We start from the raw sequence: 22,540 nt of genomic DNA on the forward strand, positions 1-22,540 counted from the left end.
GCAGCAACAAGGACCCAACATAGCCAAAAATAATTAATTTAATTTAAAAAAAAAAAAAGACTCCATGCTTCCACTGCAGGGGGCATGCATTTGATCCCTAGTCGAAGAACTGAGATTCTGCATGCCAAGGGGCACAGACAAAAAAAAGAAGAGGCAGAAAAATTGTTGCAGCCCTCTCTGCTTGAAGTCAAAACAGTGTTGACCACCAATCTCCTTTAAGTAATATTTCAAGGATTTTTTTTTAAGTTAAAGGGACATAAAGAATAATTGTACATAGTTTTATACTTTGTAATACTTAAATGTATTATAGTCTATTCATGGATCACTTTATATTTTCTTCTTGTTGCAACATCTTCATGGTTACCCTTTGGATTACAACTGTCATCTTACATTTCTAAGAAACTAGCTTGAACTCAGCTTTAGTAGTATACAAAACTGATTCTATACAGTTCTGTCCTTCCCCTTTATGTTGTTACTGTTACAAACTGTATCTTTGGACATTGTGATTTCCTGCCTCATGTTTATTATTTAGTCACATTCTGAGTAGGGCCTCCAACAATGTGCCTTTTTAATATCTGCTCCAGGTGATCTTTACATTTAAGACCACTGAGATACTCCTACTGAAGTGGAAATAAGGGTACAATGAGGGTGGTGGAGCAATCTAGGAAGAAAGTAGGGTTTGCAATGATAGTAAGACAGAAAGACGTCTTGCAAAGTTACAATAAGGCAAACACAAGGTTAAAATAAACAGACTAGGGCTTCCCTGGTGGCGCAGTAGTTGAGAGTCCGCCTGCCAATGCAGGGGACACGGGTTCGTGCCCCGGTCCGGGAAGATCCCACATGCCGTGGAGCGGCTGGGCCCGTGAGCCATGGTCACTGAGCCTGCACGTCCGGAGCCTGTGCTCCGCAACAGGAGAGGCCACAACAGTGAGAGGCCCGCGTACCGCAAAAAAAATAAAATAAATAAACAGACTAATAGTGTTATTCTGTAACGTTATCATCTGGCAACATGTTGAAATGTTTAAAAGTATATATATTGCTTCCAACTGATATCATAAAAATTATCAAGTATGCTATTAAGACATTGGAAATTTCCTAAAAGCAAATTCTTTATCATTTTTTTACCTCCATCTAATTCTTACCAACACCACACCATTACTGGTTCCAGTTCACCTTATGTGTAGCTTTTAGAAAGTGCAAAATACAAGGAGGTGGAAAGGATATGTTTTCCCTTCTGGAGGTGTATCATTCTCTGAGGGAGTATGCAGAGGTCCCCGTCAAGCTCTGTTGAGCCCTGACCTCTGTGGGGAATCACTGCTCTCCTTCAACCTTTTCATTTTATAAGTGGAAAACTGGGACTCAAAGGAACAGACCTGCCAAAGATTAGCGTTGCTGAGCCTGAATTAAAACCTATTTCCTTGGAATTTAAGAAAAAAAAAAATGTCATTAAGAACCTAGGAGTAAAACAGGAATAAAGACACAGACCTACTAGAGAATGGACTTGAGGATATGGGGAGGGGGAAGGGTAAGCTGTGACAAAGCGAGAGAGAGGCATGGACATATATACACTACCAAACGTAAGGCAGATAGCTAGTGGGAAGCAGCCGCATAGCACAGGGAGATCAGCTCGGTGCTTTGTAACCACCTAGAGGGGTGGGATAGGGAGGGTGGGAGGGAGGGAGACGCAAGCAGGAAGAGATATGGGAACATATGTATATGTATAACTGATTCATTTTGTTGTAAAACACAAACTAACACACCATTGTAAAGCAATTATACTCCAATAAAGATGTTAAAAAAAAAAACCTATTTCCTGATTTCTTTCCACTCTATCACATCTCTATTAAAATAACAAGAGGACCGTGAGTTTCCTAATGTTGTTTTTGGAAACAGTCCAATCTTTTTTTTTTTTTTTTTTTTTGCGGTACGTGGGCCTCTCACTGCTGTGGCCTCTCCCATTGCGGAGCACAGGTTCCGGACGCACAGGCTCAGCGGCCATGGCTCACGGGCCCAGCCGCTCTGCGGCATGTGGGATCTTCCCAGACCGGGGCACGAACCCGTGTCCCCTGCATCGGCAGGCGGACTCTCAACCACTGCGCCACCAGGGAAGCCCCAATCATATTCTTTTAAAAAGCTAAAATGTACAGATGCCTACAATGCAATTTCCTCCAAGCTGCCACTAATAATTTTTCTATTATTAAGAGCAAAAACAAACACACCTTCATTGCTGGCAAGAGAAATTCTGGAATAAATGGTAGCACAAGCAACAGCAACAAAATTTTTAAGTCTAAGGCTGGAGGGTGAGTTTGCTCTTCCTTACCACAAATTTCTATTTTACTGTGTTAATTCATTAAGTTTAGAATACTGATTAAGTACCACCCTTTTAAGGAAAGACCTATGTTAATTACTCAAGGCACCCCAATACTAACTTCATGTAATTGTAAGTTATTAATACTATTCACTCCATCCTATGGGTTAGAAGGGAAATAAAGATACTTCTTAGCAAAAACAATATAGACAGAAAGGGTGGGAGGGAGGTCCAAGAGGGAGGGGATATATGTATACATACAGCTGGTTCACTTTGTTGTACAACAGAAACTAACACAACGTTGTAAAGTATCTATACCGCAATTTAAAAAAAGAAAAAAATATATATATATAGACAGAAGTGAGGAAACAGTTTCTAGATTAAGCACACCAAGGGTATATCCAAAATAAAAAATAAAAATAACACTCTGAAACAAAAGTTACCTGTAACTCCAGAACATTTTAATTCTAAAGAGCTTTAATAAATAAAAAGCCCATTTCCAAATATCTATCAAAAAGAGAATGAATAACAAGTCCCATCAGAGCTGGGGAAACATTTTTTTTTTAAAAGGAAGGGGAGGGATGAAGGTAGATAACCATTTTTTCCCAAAAAGATAAAGATAAAACACTGCTTCCTCAAATAACCACTCAGAATGTCACTTGAGATGAGTAGGCAGGAGGAATATAACTGTCCATATTTGCCTTGTATACTGTACTGGGCAACTAAATGCCAACTTAGCTATTTAGGAATGGCTTGCTAAAACGTTGAAAAAATGAAAGACTTCATCCTTGTCGTAGACTGCCACTTCGGTGGAACATTCAGAGCACATGACTGGGTGATAGATTTCTTCCACATCTGTCTCTGCCTGCTCCGCAGCATCTTCTTGGTTAGACCTCATCTTCTTATGGCCTCGCCTTTTCTTCCTGTTCTCTGGGGTTTTGTATCTTAGAATCTCTTCTTTGTTGATAGAACAATTCATTACAAACATTGCTCTATACTGAGTTTTGTATGATTCATGCCTAAGAGGAAAATGAAATGGAGAATTTGGATTTACATTCTATTTTAATAGTTACACATTTAGATAAAATGTGAGAATACCAAAAACTTACTGAAATACCAACCAAAGTAAAAACATGAGAACAAAATGGGAAATTAAAGAGTTTTTAAGACTTATTTTACGAACAGGAAGAGAATTGTTAACAGATACTGATGAATATATCCTCTTTTCTACTGCTCTATAAGTAACTTTTATCTCAGAAAAAAATGTTTTGATTTGCTCTTCCACCTCAGACAAGAAAAGCTATTGGAAACCTGAGAGGTAATGTTTAAAAAATCTTTGACTGTGTCTTTTTCCTGTTGTGACCTGAGACTCTGCCCTCCTCTCATTACTAGGTAGTGCCATTCTGGTCACTATTTTAGTAAAAGTTACAGTTTTAGAAGCTTAAAGAGCATCTGATTTATAATGTCCACTCTTGGCTTTACTCCAACAGTCTAAAGAATAGATAATGTTTTCTTTGTTCTCCTCATACACTTAATATTTTCCTACTTCTTTCTTGACTTAGTAAGTTATTTTCCTTTTTTTCCCCCTTAAACATCATGCAACAGAAATATCTATCTGGTTAGAAACAGTGAAGTCAAGTTATGCCTTCATTAGTTCTGAATGCTGATCATCTCCTCTTCCACCACCACCACTACCAGGCTGGTGTTTCTCAAGACGAAACCATAAAACTTTCATTTATATTCCACCGTACTGGAATCCTATCCTAATATGGAACACAATTTTTACCAAGCCCAATTTCTGTTAGATCATGAAGCAACTTTGTTTGGGTATAGTAACCCTGTAACATGGTAACATGGTTTAATTTAAAAGAGAAGCAACTTAAGTACAAAGATATTTTACTTTTTCTTTATTTCATGTTCTAGGTGTCAATTTATATACAAAAAGCTTAACAGGGCTTCCCTTGTGGCACAGTGGTTGAGAGTCCGCCTGCTGATGCAGGAGACACGGGTTTGTGCCCCGGTCTGGGAAGATCCCACATGCCGCAGAGCAGCTGGGCCCGTGAGCCATGGCCGCTGAGCCTGCGCATCCGGAGCCTGTGCTCCACAACGGGAGAGGCCACAACAGTGAGAGGCCCGCGTACCGCAAAAAAAAAAAAAAGCTTAACAGCTCATATGGAGAGTACAAAAATTAATTGTTGCAGATGATCAGAAACCTCAAGCTAGCTAATAAGAGTAAATTACATCTGGCTTCCCATTAGTAACTAGAACAAATCCACCACCTAACATCATCATTTAATTTCAGTTAACCTGATTCAGAACATGGACTAAGCCAGACATTTATAAGGCTACCAGAAAAAGAGAAAAGAAAATAAAGAAAAGGAGAGGAAAAGGGCAAAAGTATATTTGGATTAATAGAATATATGGGAAAAAAACACATGATCATCTCAATTGATGCATAAAGAAAATCTGAAAAATTCAACACTCTTTCGTGATAAAAACACCCAATAAACTAAGAATAGAAGGAAACCTCCTCAATATAATAAAGACCACATATGAAAAATTCATAGCTAACATCATACTTAATGATGAAAGACTGAAAACTTTTCCTGTAAGACGAGGAACAAGACAAAAACGCCTGCTTTCACCACTTCTATTCAACAAAGTACTGGAAGCTCTAATCAGAGCAATTACGTAAGAAAAAGAAATAAGGGCTTCCCTGGTGGCACAGTGGTTGAGAATCTGCCTGCCAATGCAGGAGACACGGGTTCGAGCCCTGGTCTGGGAAAATCCCACATGCCACGGAGCAACTAAGCCTGCGCACCACAGCTACTGAGCCTGCGCGTCTGGAGCCTGTGCTCCATAACAAGAGAAGGCTGCGACAGTGAGAGGCCCGTGCACCGTGATGAAGAGTGGCCCCCACTCACTGCAACTAGAGAAAGCCCTCACACAGAAACGAAGACCTAACACAGCCAAAAATAAATAAATAAATTCATTTTAAAAAAAAGAAAAAGAAATAAAAGGCATCCAAATTGGAAAGGAAGAAGTAAAATTTACTTTGTTCACAGATGACATGATATTATATGTAGAAAACTCTGAAGATTACACAAATAAACTATTAGAGCTAATAAACTAATGCAGCAAAGTTGCAGAGTACAAAATGAACACATAGAAATCTGTTGTGTTTCTATACACTAGCAATGAACAATCCAAACAGGAAAGTAGAATAGAGATTACCAGAGGCTGGGGTGAGTAGGGGTGGAGAATAGGGAATTATTGTCTAAGGGGTACAGAGTTTCTGTCTGCCGTGACGAAAAAGTTCTGGAAATGGATAGTCATGATGGCTGTACAATTGTGACTGTAGTTCATGTCACTGAATTGTACACTTAAAATGGTTAAAATAGGGAACAAGATAAGAGTGCCCATTCTCAGCACTCCTAGTCAATGTATTTCTGGAAATCTTAGCCAAAGCAATCAGGTAAAAAAAAAAAAAAAAAGGAAGGAAGGAAGGAAGGAAGGAAGGGGGGTGGAGGGAGGGAGGGAGGGAGAAAGGAAGAAAGAAAGATAAGGTGTCCAAATAGAAAAGGAAGAAGTAGAATTGTCTGTTTGCAGATGACATAATCTTATATATATAAAACTCTAAAGATTTCACAAAAAAAATGTTAAATAAATTCAGTAAAGATTCAGGATACAAAAGCAATAAACAAAAATCTATTGCATTTTCATTAAGAAACTGAGAAATTAAGAAAACAATCTCATTCAATCTCATCAAAAATAATAAAATACTTAGGAATAAATTTAACCAAGGAGGTGAAAGATCTATACACTGAAAACTATGAAACACTGATGAAAGAAATTGAAGAAAACACAAATAAGTGTAAAGATATCCTGTTTTCATAGATTGGAATAATTAATATTGCTACAATGTCCATGGTACCCAAAGCCATTTATAGATTTAATGTCATCCCTATCAAAATTCCAATGGCATTTTTCATAGAAATAGAAAAAAAATCCTAAAATTTGTTATGGAACCACAAAAGACCCCAAATAGCCAAAGCAATCTTGAGAAAGAAGAAGAAAGCTGGAGGCATCACACATCCTGATTTCTAACTATACTACAAAGCTATAGTAATCAAAACAGTATGGGATTGGCATAAAAACAGAGTCATTGATCAGCAGAACAGAATCAAGAGCCCAGAAATAAACCCATGCATACACCATAAACTAATATTTGACAAGGGAGTCAAGAATATTCAATGGGGAAAAGACAGTCTCTTCAATAAATGGTATTGGGAAAACTGGGTATTCATAAGCAAAAAAATGAAACTGGACCCTTAACTTACACCACTGACAAAAATTAACTTGAAACAGATTAAAGACTAAAATGTAAGATCTGAAATTATAAAACTCATAGAAGAAAACATAGGTAAAAAGCTCCTTGACATTGGTCTTGGCAATGATGTTTTGGAGCTGACACCTAAAGCACAAGAAACAAAAGCAAAAATAAACACGTGGGACTACATCAAACTAAAAAGCTTCTCATAGCAAAGAAACAATCAACAAAATAAAAAGGCAACCTATGGAATGGTAAAAATTATTTGCAAATCATATATCTGATAAGGGGTTAATATCCAAAATATATAAGGAACTCATACAACTCAGTAGCAAAAAACAAACAAAATCTGATTAAAAAATGGGCAAAGGACTTGAATAGACATTTCTCCAAAAAAGATATACAAATGGCCAACAGGCACACGAAAAGGTACTCAATATCACAAATCATCAGGGAACTACATATCCGAACTACAATAAGGTATCACCTCATACCTGTTAGAAAAGGTATTATCAAAGAGACAAGAAATAACAAAAGTGAACCCTTGTGCCCTACTGGTGAGAATGTAAATTGGTACAGCCACTACGGAAAACAGTATGGAGGAGCCTCAAAAAGTTAAAAATAGAACTATCATATGATCCAGCAATCCCACTTCTGGGTATGTATACAAAGGAAATGAAATCACTATCTCAAAGAGATATCTGGGCCCCCACCTCAGCCAGGTGATCAAGGTCAACATTAATAGTCATAAATCGGGCTTCCCTGGTGGCGCAGTGGTTGAGAGTCCGCCTGCCGATGCAGGGGACACGGGTTCGTGCCCGGGTCCGGGAGGATCCCACATGCCGTAGAGCGGCTGGGCCCGTGAGCCATGGCCGCTGAGCCTGTGCTCCGCAACGGGAGAGGCCACAGCAGTGAGAGGCCCGCATACCGCAAAAAAAAAGTCATAAATCATGTTGATAGTTTGTGCCCATGACATAATGTGATGAAAATAGCACTTTATTTCTGTGGTCTTCCTCCCAGAAACCTACTGCAGCCTTACTTACAATAGCCAAGACATGGAAACAACCTACATGTCCATCAACAGATGAATGAATAAAGAAAATATAGTATGTATATACAATGGAATATTATTCAGCCATAAAAAAAAATCCTGCCACTTGTAAGAACATGGATGGACCTTGAAGGCATTATGCTAAGTAAAAAAAGTCAGACAGAGAAAGACAAATAGTGTATGATCTCACTTATATGTGGAATCTAAAAAAAACACTGAACTCATAGAAACAAAGTAACTGGTGGTTGGTGGGGAAGGGCAGATGGATGAAGGCGGTCAAAAGGTACTTATAATGAATAAGTTCAGCAGATGTAAGGTACAGCATGATGACTACAGTTAACAATACTGTACTGCATACTTGAAAACTGCTGAGAGTAAATCTTAAAAGTTTTCACCACACACACACAAAAAAGGTAACTATGTGAGGTGACAGCTGTGTTAACTAACCTTATTGTGGTAAACATTCTGCAATATATTTGAATATCTAATCATTACACTGCATACCTAAAGCTTATACTACGTTGTATGCCAATTACATCTCAATAAAGCTGGGAAAACAGCTTTATTTAAAATTAAAAATAGGAACTTCCCTGGTGGCAACATGGCTAAGACTCCATGCTCCCAATTCAGGGGGCCCAAGTTCAATCCCTGCTCAGGGAACTAGGTCCCACATGCATGCCGCAACTAAGAGTTCATATGCCGCAACTAAGGAGCCTGAGAGTCACAACTAAGGAGCCCGCCTCCTGCAACTAAGACCTCGCACAATCAAATAAATAAATAAAGTAAAAATTAATTTTAAATTTTTTTAAAATTAAAAACTAAATTAATTTTTTAAATTAAATTTTTAAAAAATTTTAAATGGTCTAGTTGACAATAAATTGAATATTCAAATGAAGTACTCTTTTACAGCAAAATTTTTAAGACAGTTAAAATAGTAAATTTTATGTTACATGTATTTTATCACAACAGAAAAAAAAAATAAGAGTGTATTTGAGAGATTTTGTCATTCCACAACAAATATGCAGTTTTACTGAACCCTTGTCAGCACTGGCAAGTACTTTATTAGAAAACCTATTTATAACAGACTACGTGTAACAAAAATTATTTGTATAAAGATTAGTCATGCAGCACCAGGGATATATAAGGACAGAACTTTATCAGAATTCTTAAGTACCTCAAAAGTCTATTTCTGATTTAAAGAAGAACTACCAAGTGTTTTTTTTTCGTGTGTGTGTGTGTGTGTGTGTGTGTGTGTGTGTGTGTGTGTGTGTGTTGTTATCCTTTATCCGTTACCTTTGGCAATCAAGACACAGTGTGGTCATGCAGGCAGGGCAATTCAAGACAGCATCACTATTTGGAAAAGGCTGTTGTTGTTGACGTGGCCGCTGTATTCCAAAACCATGGTAGCTAGAACAGAAAAAGAAGGTGAAGAGGGGAAACACATTAAAGCCAGATCTTGCTTTCAAACGCCACTCTCCCAATAAAAGAAACCAGTACCCCTTAGAGAAATGGTTGATTCCAGGAATGGGGCATACAAGATGGACCTGGAACATCCTGTAGGGCCAGAAAGTAAGGAAGTGCTCAGAAAGAAAAAACAAAAAACCCACAAAGAGACAGGAATGTTAAAGGGGCACAGGAGCCAACTGAAAGAGTTCCCAATGACTGAGGCCAAAACAATTAGAGCATCAAAATAAAGTAGTATTGAATTATAACCAAAATATAAATAAATACCCATGAGTCCATGCTGACATAAATGACTTAATAAATAAATAAATGGGGGAGAATAGACACATCTCCCATACATAACAATTACAAATAATTTATGAAGATACTCTCCCCTCAAGGAGGAAGAGCATAACTCCAGACTCCTTAAGTCTAGGCTAAACATGTGACATCCTTCCAAAGAGTATGGTACAGAAAGGGGTGGAAAGAGTAACTTTACAGTAGAGAAACCTGACAAATACTACTTCACTATAGTGAACAAGATCGACATTAACAGTCATAAATCACACTGATAGTATGTGCCCTTGATACAAAGTGATGAAAACGGCACTTTACCTCTGTGGTCTTCCTCCCCAAAACCTCTAATTCCAGTCTAATCATGAGAAAAACATTAGATAAATTCCAGTGCTCGCTTCGGCACCACATATACTAAAATTAGAACGATACAGAGGAGATTAGCATGGCCCCCGTGCAAGGATGACATGCAAATTCGCGAAGCATTCCATATTTTTTTATCTATGATTGTTGAATCATTCCATGAAAAGGCACTCTACCACAAGATCAGCTGGATTGTGCGTTTAACGGATGTGGGAGTGGGGGAGTTGCTTGTTCATCCCTTCAGTTTGCACTTGGAACTCCTTTGATACCTCAGAGTTGGGATGGAGCTGGCCAGCCTGTGAAGACCTCCTTTGGGGAGCGCGGGGAGAATTTTTTTCCCCACTTTTATGAAGTGTTTTTTTTTTTTTTTTTGATGAAGATATGTTCTTCTGTATACTATGTTTTCAAAGTGCTAACTGTCGTTATCTAGCGTTATCTTGTTGTTTGTACAGAACTACACTGGCCTAGCACAGGCAGATGTAGATTTTGTTATACTTGTCATAGCTGTTTTAATAAACTTGAGTTCTACTGCTGAAAAAGAAAAATTCCAATAGAGGAGCCTCCCACAATATACCTGACCAGTGCTCCTCAAAACTGTTAAGGTCATCAAAACCAAGGAAAGTCTGAGAAACTGTCACAGCCAAGGAAAGCCTAAGGAGACATAACAACTAAATGTAACATGGTATCCCGGATGGGCTCTTGAAACAGAAATGGGTATTAGGTAAAAACTAAGGAAATATGGGGGAATTCCCTGGAGGTCCAGTGGTTAGGACTCCACACTTGCATTGCTGAGGGTGTGGGTTCAATCCCTGGTCAGGGAACTAAGATCCCGCAAGCCACGTGGTGGAGAAATAAATAAATAAAGGGGGTCATTTGAAGCCCACTGGGCTTCACTGGGATGGTGCAGGATCAATAATGTGACAGAGATGACTGTGCTTTAAATACAATTGCTACCCAAAGGTAAAACAGGATATTTTTAAAAAAGAGAAAAAAAAACTAAGGAAATCTGAATCAAGTATGAACTTTAGTTAACAATAATGCATCGATTATTAACTGTGACGAATATACCATATTAGCGCATGGCGTTAACAACAGGGGAGACTCGTGCGTTGCTGTTGTTGTGGGGGGTGTGGGCAGTACCATGGCAATTCTCTGCATCATCGGCTCAATTTTTCTGTGCACCTAAAACTATTCTGGCACAGCAGCGGAACTGCCACCAGATCCACTGTCAGTCCACGCCGCCTGTCGCGCCGCCTGCCCGCCCAGCGTCCACTGCCACTGCCACCGCCATGGGAGTGCAGGCGGAGACCATCTCCCCCGGAGAGGGGCGCACCTTCCCAAAGCGCGGCCAGACCTGCGTGGTGCGCTACACGGGGATGCCTGAAGATGGAAAGAAGCTGGATTCCTCCTGGGACAGAAACAAGCCCTTTAAGTTTGTGCTGGGCAAGCAAGAAGTGATCCGAGGCTGGGAAGAAGGGGCTGCCCAGATGAGCTTGGGTCAGAGAGCCAAGCTATCTCCCTCTCATATTTGACGTGGAGCTTCTAAAACTGGAATGTCAGGAATGGCCTCCTCCCTGAGCTCCCCATTCTTGGATGTGCCATGGAAGTATCTGGTGCCTACAGATGAGCACAGCGAGTCCGTACGGAGCTTTCCCTGATGTTCCACTACACTCTGTATAAATATCTTCCCAGACTGAATGTGTTGTCACCGGCTTTGCTCTTCCCCTTTCTCCTTGTATGTGTGTTGACCTGAACTATATGCCATAAACCTCAAGTTACCCATTTTAGTTTGTTTTCATTTGGGGGTGAACGCTGGGTTTCAGTCCTTTGGATCTAGGTTTCCAGTTACGTATTATTCAAGTATTAACAGCGCAAGTAATGGGTTAACTTTAGAATAGGAATTGTTGTGGGGGGGGCAATAATCTATATATATATTTTTTTGGATGAAAGTTTTATCTATTATATATTAAACATTCTTGCTGTTGCAACTGCGAAGCCATAGCAGATTTGAGGTGCTTTTGAGGGCCGAATTATTCTCCAAGTTAAGCGACGTCCTCGGGCTGAATTAAAAGCCCTACCCAAAACTAAAGTGGGAAGGGGAGAGCCTTTGCCTCCACTGTCCCACCTCCACCCTCCCCTTAACCCTCTGCCTTTTGAAAGCAGATCGTTTTCACTGAGATGTTGGACACTACAGGTGTCTATCCCTGGGCCAGCCAGGGACCTCTGAAGCCTAATTCATGGCCTGGATTTTTTTTTTCTTTTTGCATCCTCTGGTCTTTCTAATGGATATTTAGGACTTTTGTAATCTCATAGCTATCCAAGCTCCACTTCCTAAATTTTAAGAATTTCAATCGAAAGTTAAATTGAAGGTGCCGTTTGTAGACACAACACCCATGAAAGCCCAGCCATCATAACAAATCCCTGAGTGCTATCTTAAGAAAATTAAGCTGGTCATCACAGCTTCAGCATCTCCTGTTTTTTGATGCTCAGCTCCCTGTGCTGATCTCAGAGTTTGCTCCTTCACCCCCTCTCACCCCTTTGCTGTCCTGTGTAGTGATCTGGTGAGAGAAATTGCTGCCTACTCCCACACCCCTACCGCTACCCCCAGCACTACATATGAGTTTCATTATTGCAATGAAAGTGCCTTATGCTGGCTTTTCTCAAAAGAAAAACAAAAAAACAAAAAAACACCACTATTCTAAAAATAGTCTACTAATTAAAAAAAAAAAAAACCCACAATAAAGCTACGTTTAAAAAGCAAGGGTTGGGGCTTCCCTGGTGGCACAGCGGTTGGGAATCCGCCTGCCGATGCAGGGGACGTGGGTTCGAGCCCTGGTCTGGGAGGATCCCACATGCCGCGGAGCAACTAAGCCCGTGAGCCACAACTACTGAGCCCGTGTGCCACAACTACTGAGCCCGTGTGCCACAACTACTGAAGCCTGCGCACCTAGAGCCCGTGCTCCACAAGAGAAGCCACTGCAATGAGAAGCCCGCAGACTGCAACGAAGACCCAATGCAGCCAAAAAATAAATAAATAAGTATTTTAAAAAAAAAAAAAAAAGCAAGGGTTGGGCTTCCCTGGTGGCTCAGTGGTTGAGAATCCACCTGCCAATGCAGGGGACACAGGTTCGAGCCCTGGTCCGGGAGGATCCCACATGCCACGGAACAACTAAGCCCGTGTGCCACAACTACTCAGCCTGCACTCTACAGCCTGTGAGCCATAACTACTGAGCCCATGTGCCACAACTACTGAAGCCTGCCTGCCTGGAGCCCGTGCTCTGCAACAAGAGAAGCCACCGCAGTAAGAAGCCTGCGCACCGCAATGAAGAGTAACCCCCACTCGTCGCAACTAGAGAAAGCCTGCACGCAGCAACGAAGACCCAGTGCAGCCAAAATAAATAAATAAATAAAAATTTTAAAAAATTTTAAAAAATAAAAAGCAAGGGTTGTGGACTCCCCTGGTGGTGCAGTGGTTGAGAATCCGCCTGCCAAAGCTGGGGACACGTGTTCGAGCACTGGCCAGGCAAGATCCCACATGCCGCGGAGCAACTAAGCCCGTAAGCCACTACTGAGCCTGTGCTCTACAGCCCGCGTGCCACAACTACTGAAGCTGGTCCTAGAGCCCATGCTCCGCAACAAGAGAAGCCACCACAATGAGAAGGCCCTGCACACCAGAAAGACCCAATGCAGCCAAAAAAACAAGAAAAACCCACAACATTGTAAATCAACTATATTTCAATAAAAGTTATTAAAAAAAAAAAAAAGCAAGGGTTGTAAGCTCTAAGTGCCTAAGGATTTTGGTCTGTTTTGTTCCCTGCTGTATTTCAAGAATCTAGAACAGTGTCTGGCATATAGTAAATTCTCAACAGATATTTGCTGATTTAAAGAATAAAGCATGAATCTGCTTATGAAGACACTAAAGTATAAAAGTATATATTCTTAAAAGGGGCTTATGGAAAACACCTAAAAATTGAACAGCAAAATGCAAATCATTTGGCATTACTTCCTAAACTCTTTAAATATTTGTGGGGAAAAATACTGAGACCATGTGGTATATATTTCATAATTGTTGTTAAATACCTCCAATGCTTAGCAAATTTCAAAACCCAAACCCCAAGAAAATAACTTAATCATTCATTCAATAGGTGCTAAGTGCCCATACAGCAGTGTGCAAGATGCCTGGCGTACAGCATTGAACAAGACAGGTATGATCACTGTCCTTGTGGTGCTTAAAATGTAGTGAATTCATTATTTGAAGCTGGTTTCTGTGGTCTTAAAAGGCAACTACTGCTTGACACAGGAATGTGAATAAGTCAATAAGATGTTATTTCTTCTCAAGATTATGTAAGAATGAAAATACATTCCATCTTACTTCCATGACAAATTCTGTCACCAGAATAAGGAGCTAGACCGTAAGCTCCTTAATTATTTCAATAGCACTCATAGCACTTAAAACGTTCATTTCACACTGTGAGTGTGAAAAATATTCATCACATAAATGCAAGGGGCAGTTGGAGGAAGTGGTGCACAGGTGAAACTAGGAGAGGAAAAAAGGACAAAGTGGGAGGGTGGAAGCTAAAGCGTGGTGCACAAAGACCCACATAACATCACAAGCCCTCTGGGCTTGACAAGTACAGATTCCTGGGCCCCACCCTAGCGGAATCAAAACCTCCTCAGTAGGACTCAAGGGTTCGCATTTCATTCTAACCAGGTGATTCTGAAGCACAGCTAGGTTAGGGAAAAATAGTTGTAAGTTGCCCAGCTTTCACTTTTATGATAAATCAGCCTTTATCAGCTCAAATTTGAAAATGAGTATGGAGTTTCCTCTTAGGATGATGAAAATGGTTTGAAATAAATATAGGTAGTGGTTGCACAACATTGTGAATACACTAAATACCACTAAATTGTTTTCTTTAAAATGGTTAACATTATGTCATGTGAATTTTACCTCAACTTTAAAAAATCAAATTTGTATACCGTATGCTAACGCATATATATGGAATCTAAAAAAAAAATAAAATGGGGACTTCCCTGATGGCACAGTGGTTAAGAATCCACCTGCCAATGCACGGGACATGGGTTCGAGCCCTGGTCCAGGAAGATCCCACATGCCACAGAGCAGCTAAGCGCATGCGCCACAACTACTGAGCCTGCGCTCTAGAGCCTGCAAGTCACAACTACTGAGCCCACGTGCCACAACTACTGAAGCCCATGCACCTAGAGCCCGTACTCTGCAACAAGAGAAGCCACTGCAATGAGAAGCCTGCGCACCACACAAAGAGTAGCCCCTGCTCGCCGCAACTAGAGGAAGCCTGCGTGCAGCAACGAAGAACCAACGCAGCCATAAATTAATTAATTAATTATTTTTTAAAAAGGTACTGATGAACCTAGTGGCAGGGCAGGAATAAAGACGCAGACATAGAGAATGAACTTGAGGACATGGCGGGAGGAAGCTGGGGCAAAGTGAGAGTATCATTGACATATATACACTACCAAATGTAAAATAGCTAGTGGGAAGCTGCTGTATAGCACAGGGAGATCAGCTCGGTGCTTTGTGTCCACCTAGAGGGGTGGGATAGGGAGGGTGGGAGGGAGATGCAAGAGGGAGGGGATATGGGGATATGTGTAAACATATAGCTGATTCACTTTGTTATACAGCAGAACCTAACACAACGTTGTAAAACAATTATACTCTAATAAAGATCTATAAAAAAATTTTAAAATTAAAAAAAAAATCAAATTTGTAAATAGTTAAAAACAACAATTCAAGCATTCAAGTAGAAAACATAACATCCACTGTTTATCCACATAAACTCTTTTTTGGCAGTACCACGGCATGCAGGATCTTAGTTCCCCAACCAGGAATTGAACCCGTGCCCCCTGCAATGGAAGCACGGAGTCCTAACCACTGGACCGCCAGGGAATTCCCCACATAAACTCTTAATCTCCAAGTAATTTTAAACTGTTGATTTGAAAAAAGTCAGTTTTGTTTCTTAAAGGGAGAGACTGACTAGCTATAGCAGTCTGAATGCAACAACAGTTTTTAAAAACCCAATGGCCTAAAGAATGTGTGTATGTGTATAACGGAGTCACTATGCTGTACAGCAGAAATTAGCACAACACTGTAAATCACCTATACTTCAATTATAAATAAGTAAATAAATATTTTTTAAAATAAATAAAAAACCAATGGTCTGACTGAAATTTGCTTTTCATTTTTAAAATAAACTATTCAGCAGTTTTTTCACAAACTTAACGCATGTCTGTATAAACATATACACATACACTCAAAATGTGAATATAGCGAAAATCATCTTTTAATCATTTTTCCTAAAGATTCTAATTTTAAATTTAAGTTCTTACCCTCTTCTCTGTGCATCAACCCAGGCCTGATCTCTGTCATCTTTTTCAGGATCATATAGTAATTCATCATTTGTTGGAATTCTGTGTTGTTTCTTCTTCTTTTTCTTGGTCACCTGTGCTAGTTTTGAAAATGTTAACGATATGGCTAAGTATCATGTCTAAAATCCACACCTCTTTTATACAAAATGAAGAAACCTGTTTCCTAAGGTACATATTTTTTCTAGTTATATTTTTCTAAAAAAATATTTTAAACTATTCCTCCAAATAAAGTTCAGAACTGAGTTCAAATAATGAGACGTCAGAGTCTTACTCAAAGTAAGCCAAGAATAGAAACTTTTTTTTTGGCCATGCTGCACGGCTTGTGGGATCTTAGTTCCCTGACCAGGGATCAAACCTGGGCCCTGGCATTGGAAGTGCAGAGTCCCAACCACTGGACCACCAGGGGAGCCCCTAGAAACTATTTTTGATGTCTTAAATTCTCCATAAGTTCTCATACATAAAATGCTACTGAAATCAGAACAAAAATGAATGGAAAAAAAAAACTATGGTCATCCACATACACTAGACCTACTTGGGCAGGTCAATGTTAATGTAACAACATATAAAAATATAAAATTGTTTACCATATAAATTTGTTATTTGTGTATTCCATCATAATTACTGATATAATTAAGTTAGTTTTAGTTCTTGTCATTGTGTTCAACTTTGCTCAAATTTATACAAAATCAATTCCAAAGAACAGAGAGATTGATTGATTTAAAAAAAGCAACAAGTTAGGGAAAATTCTGCAAGAGATTAAAATCTAGAAACTATCTGCAGTTGTGAAAGCAAATGTTGCTGTGCTAAAGAACCTGAAGGAAGAGGGGGCCAAGAGCCCTGAGGAAAGAGGTACTGAGTCAGGACACACTCTTCCTCTCCCCAGAGGTGCCGCTGCAGCACCACCCTCAGTCCCTGTCCTCAGGTGTGTTCCCATCTGTTCTTATGTGCAATCCTGCTTTTGTTTTCACATCAACTGCCTGCAATTTCTTAAAAGATGAAACTCAAAGGGAAAATCTAATATCAAATAATTGCTAGGTAAACCTTCCTTCATAAAATATAACTGCTAAACCTGGTAAACATGTTACTTACCTGCTTTGTCTTCATCCTCAGAATCAGAATCAAAATATATATCGTCATAGTACTTTGTCGGAGCTGTTCCAACTTTCCCATTTCCTGAGGAAGACCCTAGTCAAACCATAAGGGAAGTTTAAAAACTGAATCATACTGGATTGGCAAGGAAAAAAACTCCATATATTCTTCCATCACTTCAAAGTGATACCAACTCATTCCCAATTTCATTTGGGTGGAAGAATACTTTCACATCAATTGACTTACTGGATTTCTGTGCCCTATGCAATTACAGAGAACTTCCCCTCCTTGAATAACTGTTCCAAATCATGAGAAAATTATTCTCTCTCCTTTCCCACAAAGAGACTGAAAGCATATATAAATAATGATAAAAGCACATCTAATTAAATAAAATAGCCATATTTTCACATTGCCGGCATATATCTCTCTACCTTTCAGCCATGCAGTATACTGTGGAGAACAGGGAATAAACATCTTGTTTTAAGGAACTTTAGAAGAAAGAGGATAAGAGCTCTACAAAGAGTCAGGCAGAATGAGTCAAGGACACATTCTTTCTCTCCTCAGCTGTGCCTAGTGCCATGACATCACCTATACTTATGCCATCATATGCCTGCATCCCTAATTCTTCCTCTTAATTAACATCTGCTTTTGCTTTTATCATTATTACATATGCTTTCAATTCTTAACAGTTAATATATAGCATAACAACATGGAAACCAATTCTGAGGAGTCCTACCTTCACAAACAAGTTTTCGAGTCAGATATATTTTACATAGAAACCAAGTATCAAAATGAAGTATGTTTCATTACTTACTAAAATGAGACAGGAATTTGTGGTGACACATCATTCAACCTGCTATATCAGTGCTATATAACCTTAAATATACTTCTATAAGCTAGTGTGTCTCTTTTTCTTTTATCCTGAGATAAAAATTACAAAAGGAAATCATACAAGTAAACAATGCTAAACAGTCTCTTTCCAGCAACACACGAAACTTCTTCACTAGCAATGAAAGAAAACTACGCTCAGGTTGCCAAGCACATTTATTCATTCATTCAGTAAGTATTTACTGAGCACCTACTGAAAGTGCTGGGGCCATAACAGAGCACAAATAAGGGTCCCTGCCATTATGGAACTTAGAAAAATATCTATATGAAAATCTAACTAAAAGTTTACCTGTTTCTAGAGAGGATAACTTGTCCTCCATTGTTTTTATGGTGGAATTTAATTCAGCTTCCATTTCTTTTTCAAATTCATCTTCACTAGAGGATTCACTTTCTCCAGTAAGACATTCTCTGATAAGTTTTCGTTTTTGCTCAGGAGTTCCATGTAAAAGCACATCCACCTCATCTTCAGAACTAGAACACATTTAAATCATAAAGAATATAAATATTAAAGAATTAAAATAACTTCAAATGCCTATCATCTCACTGCCCAACAAATTTAAATTTTATAAGGTTGCATTTGATTCAGCTATCATTACATACAGCTCTTCTCACTTGATAGTTCAACCATTTCTGCATATTTCCAAATATATTTTTTAATGTCTGCATAACATTTCCTCTTGCAGATGCTGTACAGTTATTTCTCTTCGCTATTAAACACTACAATGAATATCTCCGTATATATAATTTTGTTTCTGTTGATTTCCTTAGGTTAAATGTCTAAAATTAGATGCAAATGTCTTTCTGACTTCTAGAATTATCACACTACTTTCCAAGAGTACTGCACCAATTCATAATTCCATCAGCAATGAAAAATTTACCTCACAGAACTGGGAGTTTGTTTTAAACTCTGGATACTTAAATAAAACTTAATATATGTAACAAATAGATAGCTAATACATCCACACAAAATGTAACAGACAGTAAGTAAATATTACAGTTTAAAAGGCATAGTGCTACGGAGAACTAAAAAGAGAGAGAGGGCTAAATTATATTCCAAATTCTCCTGAGCAATTTCTGCCAATTTCCTTGGACTTTTGTGCCTGGGTTTCCCCATCAATAGCAGTATGACAGAATTAAACGAGATATCAGAAGGAATGAAATGTTATCAAGATGAAATGCCTAAGACTTTTCTACTATAATCAATAGTACACACATAATGTTCAATTATTCATGATCTGATGAGCGGTTACAGACTATTCCTGGGTTTTGCTTCTCTATTTTTCTCTTCTACAACAATGCTTGTGAGCCTCAAGCAGAAGGTAAATAAGAAAAATACAATTCACACCAATCAATTTTGCTAATGATAGAGGACTTATCCAGATTCTACTTCCAAGAAAATTCCCCATCTGACATTCCTCATCCTGACCAGCATGCTCCCTTTCTCCATTACCACTATATTCACTCAGGTCCTCTTTTTTTTTTTTTTTTACATCTTTATTAGAGTATAATTGCTTTACAATGGTGTGTTAGTTTCTGCTTTATAACAAAGTGAATCAGTTATACATATACATATGTTCCCATATCTCTTCCCTCTCGTGTCTCCCTCCCTCACTCAGGTCCTCTTAACTCTGCCTGTACCACCATGGCCTAAGGATCTCCAGGTCTCAAAACTCTTCTGCTTCTTTCCACCCTTAACCCTGCTGACAGAATGTTATTCCTAAAGAACTCTCATCACATCACTACCCAAATCCAAAAGAAAATCATCCATGACCGAAACTCTAAGTACAGCATTCAAAAGAACCTTCCACAATCTGGTTTCAACCTATCTTTCCAGCCTTACCTCTCACTATTACCCTTGAACTACCCCAGTACTCTTCAACTGGGGGGCAATTTTGCCCCCCAGGGAACATTTGGCATAGCTAGACATATTTTTGATTATCACAACTGGGAGGTGGGAGGAGGGGTACTGGCATCTAGTGGCATATTTACTGCCTGCTGTAAAAGAGGTGGATTCTCCAAGCTCAAGTGGTCCTCAGCCATGACACCAACCCAGTGAATGTGTAGCACCCATCTGGGCCTCTCCATGTAACCCCTACAGGAGTTGGGAAGTAAGAGCAACCAACACAAACATGATGCTCATGCTGTATGCTCTGCTGTCAGGTGTCTCCAACTCAGAAGACTCATGTGTTCTGCCAGCTTCCATGAAACAGTACTACGCTATAAAAGATTCACTTCTAGGTATGGTAAAATCAAATCCTGAGAGACACCTCTTAAACCCCTCTCTAACACAATCTCCCTTTTTAAAATGAGCATTCGATTCAGAGCGTTGAGCGGGCGATACTGCCTAATAACACTGTTTTGTTTTCAAAGTATTTATTTTTACCGTTACCTTACCAGTGGCAACTGTCACAGGAATATAAAGCCTCTTTAAAGACATTTAACTACATGGGAATTCCCTGGTGGTCCAGTAGTTAGGACTCCGTGCTTCCACTGCTGGGGGCCCAGGTTCAATCCCTGGACGGGGAACTAAGATCCTGCAAACCGTGAGGCCAAAAAAAAGGCATTTAACTACAAAAATGTAAATTAACTTAAAGAAAATGATTAAATAAATAATAAGAGGGGTGAATATGGGGATGGTAATGGCAGAATAGCTCAAGTTCAGGAAACACTGAATCCAATCAAACTGAATTACTAATTGAGTTTCACAAACTGGACCCATTAATTGAAATTCTTCATAAGGGAATCTTGGAATCCATCCTCACTCCCCACAACAGAAATCTTCAGAGCAGTGTGATCTCCCATGCCTATAATCCCTCCTCAGGATAATATAAGGAAACATTGTGACTGAAAGAAGGACAGTTCCACTGAAAGCTTAGTTGTACAGAATGTTTCAAAGTTTATGAACAGGATCTGCTGACAGCTTAAAAAATGGCTAAATTTTCCTGGAAATCTCTTGTCAACATAACTGCAATTTTCCTCCAGATAGGATTAATCCCTCCCTTCTGGAAATTCCCACAGAACTTCATCTGTGACTATCCCAGGTCATCTTCTTCTACAGTGGTCTTCTGAAATACACGTTTACTTCCGAGACATATATCTTCCGAGATATATTTATCTTATGTCCCCTACTTTACCGTTAAACCTGTCAAAGACAAAAATCTTATGACTGACCTTTGTAGCCCACAGCAAGCATACAATAGGTGCTCAAAAACAAGAAGTTAAACACCCCCTTATTTCTGTTTATTGCAGTTTAGTCTCATGATGGTCACTTCACAGTAACTCCCATGTGCCTCACAACATACTCGTGATATACTTATTATACCTCCATTTTATAGATGAGAAACCGACGATAAAGGACTTGCCTTCGGTCACAGTGCTAGTAGCTGCAGAAGCAGGATTCGATTTCACGGCTTTTGAATCTTACGCCTAATTCCAGAATGTGCCCCTTACCCGCGCCAGTGTCGGTCCCGCCTCCCCCGTGGCTACGCGACCTCACCAGACCCCCCTCGGCCTCCCACAGGCGACAGCGAGGCGCGACAGGGGCCCGAACCGCTGGACAGAGAATCCGCACGGGTCCGGCAAGCGCAGCGAGAGGGGGAGGCCTCGGCCTAGCCTCGGCCCGAAGCCTCGGGGACCGGGGCGGGGTAGGGGCCTACCTGCTCAAAGCCGGCTCCTCGTCACTAGGCTCTTCAACTGCGTAGGGGTCATAGTCATCTTGGAGGCGGTTCATGGCGGCCTGCCCCCTCCGATACCGTCCACAGGCGTCAGCAGACTACCTGCTTTCTCCGCAAGTCCCTTTCCTAAAGCGCTCCAGCACCACTTCCGCCCGCACGTCCGCGCCCTCACTGCGCGCCTGCGCAGATCTTCCAAGCGAGGGGCTGGAGGAGGAAGCGGGGGCGGGGCCGCGAGAAGGGGAGGGGCGGGGAGGGGGGGAGGGGCGGGCGGGGAGGGGAGGGGGAGGGGCGGGCGGGGAGGGGGAGGGGCGGGCGGGGAGGGGAGGGGCGGAGGGGGAGGAGCGGAGGAGGGGGAGGTGGCGGGGAGATCAGTAAGTTTTATATATATATGTATGCGTGTATATATATGTATGCATATATATATATATATATATATAGTTTTGGCCATGCCCTTTGGCTAGTGGACTCTTAGTTCCCTGACCAGGGATTGAACCCAGGCCCATAGCAGTGAAAGCGCGGAGTCCTAACCACTGCACCGCCAGGGAGCTCCCTTCCCTGGTTTTCAACTATTGTTCCACCCAACTCTTTTTCGAGGTACAATACTCTCCCATGAGTCACAGTGATGTGAAGGAGACACCTGTTGGGGAACCCATTTTTCCTTTTCTGAGAATTGTGGCCCTCCTCAAGGATGTGCCCTT

General features: G+C 40.2%; 1 protein-coding gene and 1 non-coding gene across 3 annotated transcripts; one reads left to right on the forward strand and one right to left on the reverse strand.

Annotated features, from left to right (window-relative positions):
• Nucleotides 1-2,747: 2,747 nt before the first annotated feature.
• On the reverse strand, nt 2,748-22,041 carry EAPP (E2F associated phosphoprotein). 2 transcript variants are annotated; one of them, XM_027111040.1, is made up of 6 exons: nt 21,825-22,041; nt 18,458-18,639; nt 17,281-17,376; nt 16,153-16,270; nt 8,983-9,096; nt 2,748-3,327 (listed from the first exon to the last, which is right to left on the reverse strand). In XM_027111040.1, the coding sequence occupies exons 1-6, from the start codon at nt 21,896-21,898 to the stop codon at nt 3,051-3,053; spliced, it is 861 nt and encodes a 286-aa protein (XP_026966841.1). In that variant the 5' UTR covers nt 21,899-22,041; the 3' UTR covers nt 2,748-3,050. The 2 variants fall into 2 exon arrangements, with proteins under 2 accessions (XP_026966841.1, XP_026966842.1); XM_027111041.1 differs by lacking the exons at nt 2,748-3,327; nt 16,153-16,270 and having other exon boundaries at nt 9,026-9,096.
• LOC113623069 (U6 spliceosomal RNA) lies at nt 9,817-9,923 on the forward strand. The gene has a single exon (XR_003433762.1). It is a non-coding gene; the product is annotated as a U6 spliceosomal RNA (small nuclear RNA).
• Nucleotides 22,042-22,540: the final 499 nt, after the last annotated feature.

This window comes from Aethalodelphis obliquidens, unplaced genomic scaffold (genome assembly GCF_003676395.1).
Source record: "Aethalodelphis obliquidens isolate GAN/ISIS:26980383/991018 unplaced genomic scaffold, ASM367639v1 scaffold10, whole genome shotgun sequence".
NCBI lineage: Eukaryota > Metazoa > Chordata > Mammalia > Artiodactyla > Delphinidae > Aethalodelphis > Aethalodelphis obliquidens.

Excerpts from the sequence above, each read along its gene's own strand:
- EAPP (XM_027111040.1), bottom strand. The coding sequence starts at position 21,898 with ATGAACCGCCTCCAAGATGACTATGACCCCTACGCAGTTGAAGAGCCT. Across the intron at positions 18,640-21,824 it reads GAGGAGCCGGCTTTGAGCAG|TTCTGAAGATGAGGTGGATG; the intron begins GTAGGCCCCTAC and ends AATGTGTTCTAG. Across the intron at positions 17,377-18,457 it reads GTTATCCTCTCTAGAAACAG|GGTCTTCCTCAGGAAATGGG; the intron begins GTAAACTTTTAG and ends TGGTTTGACTAG.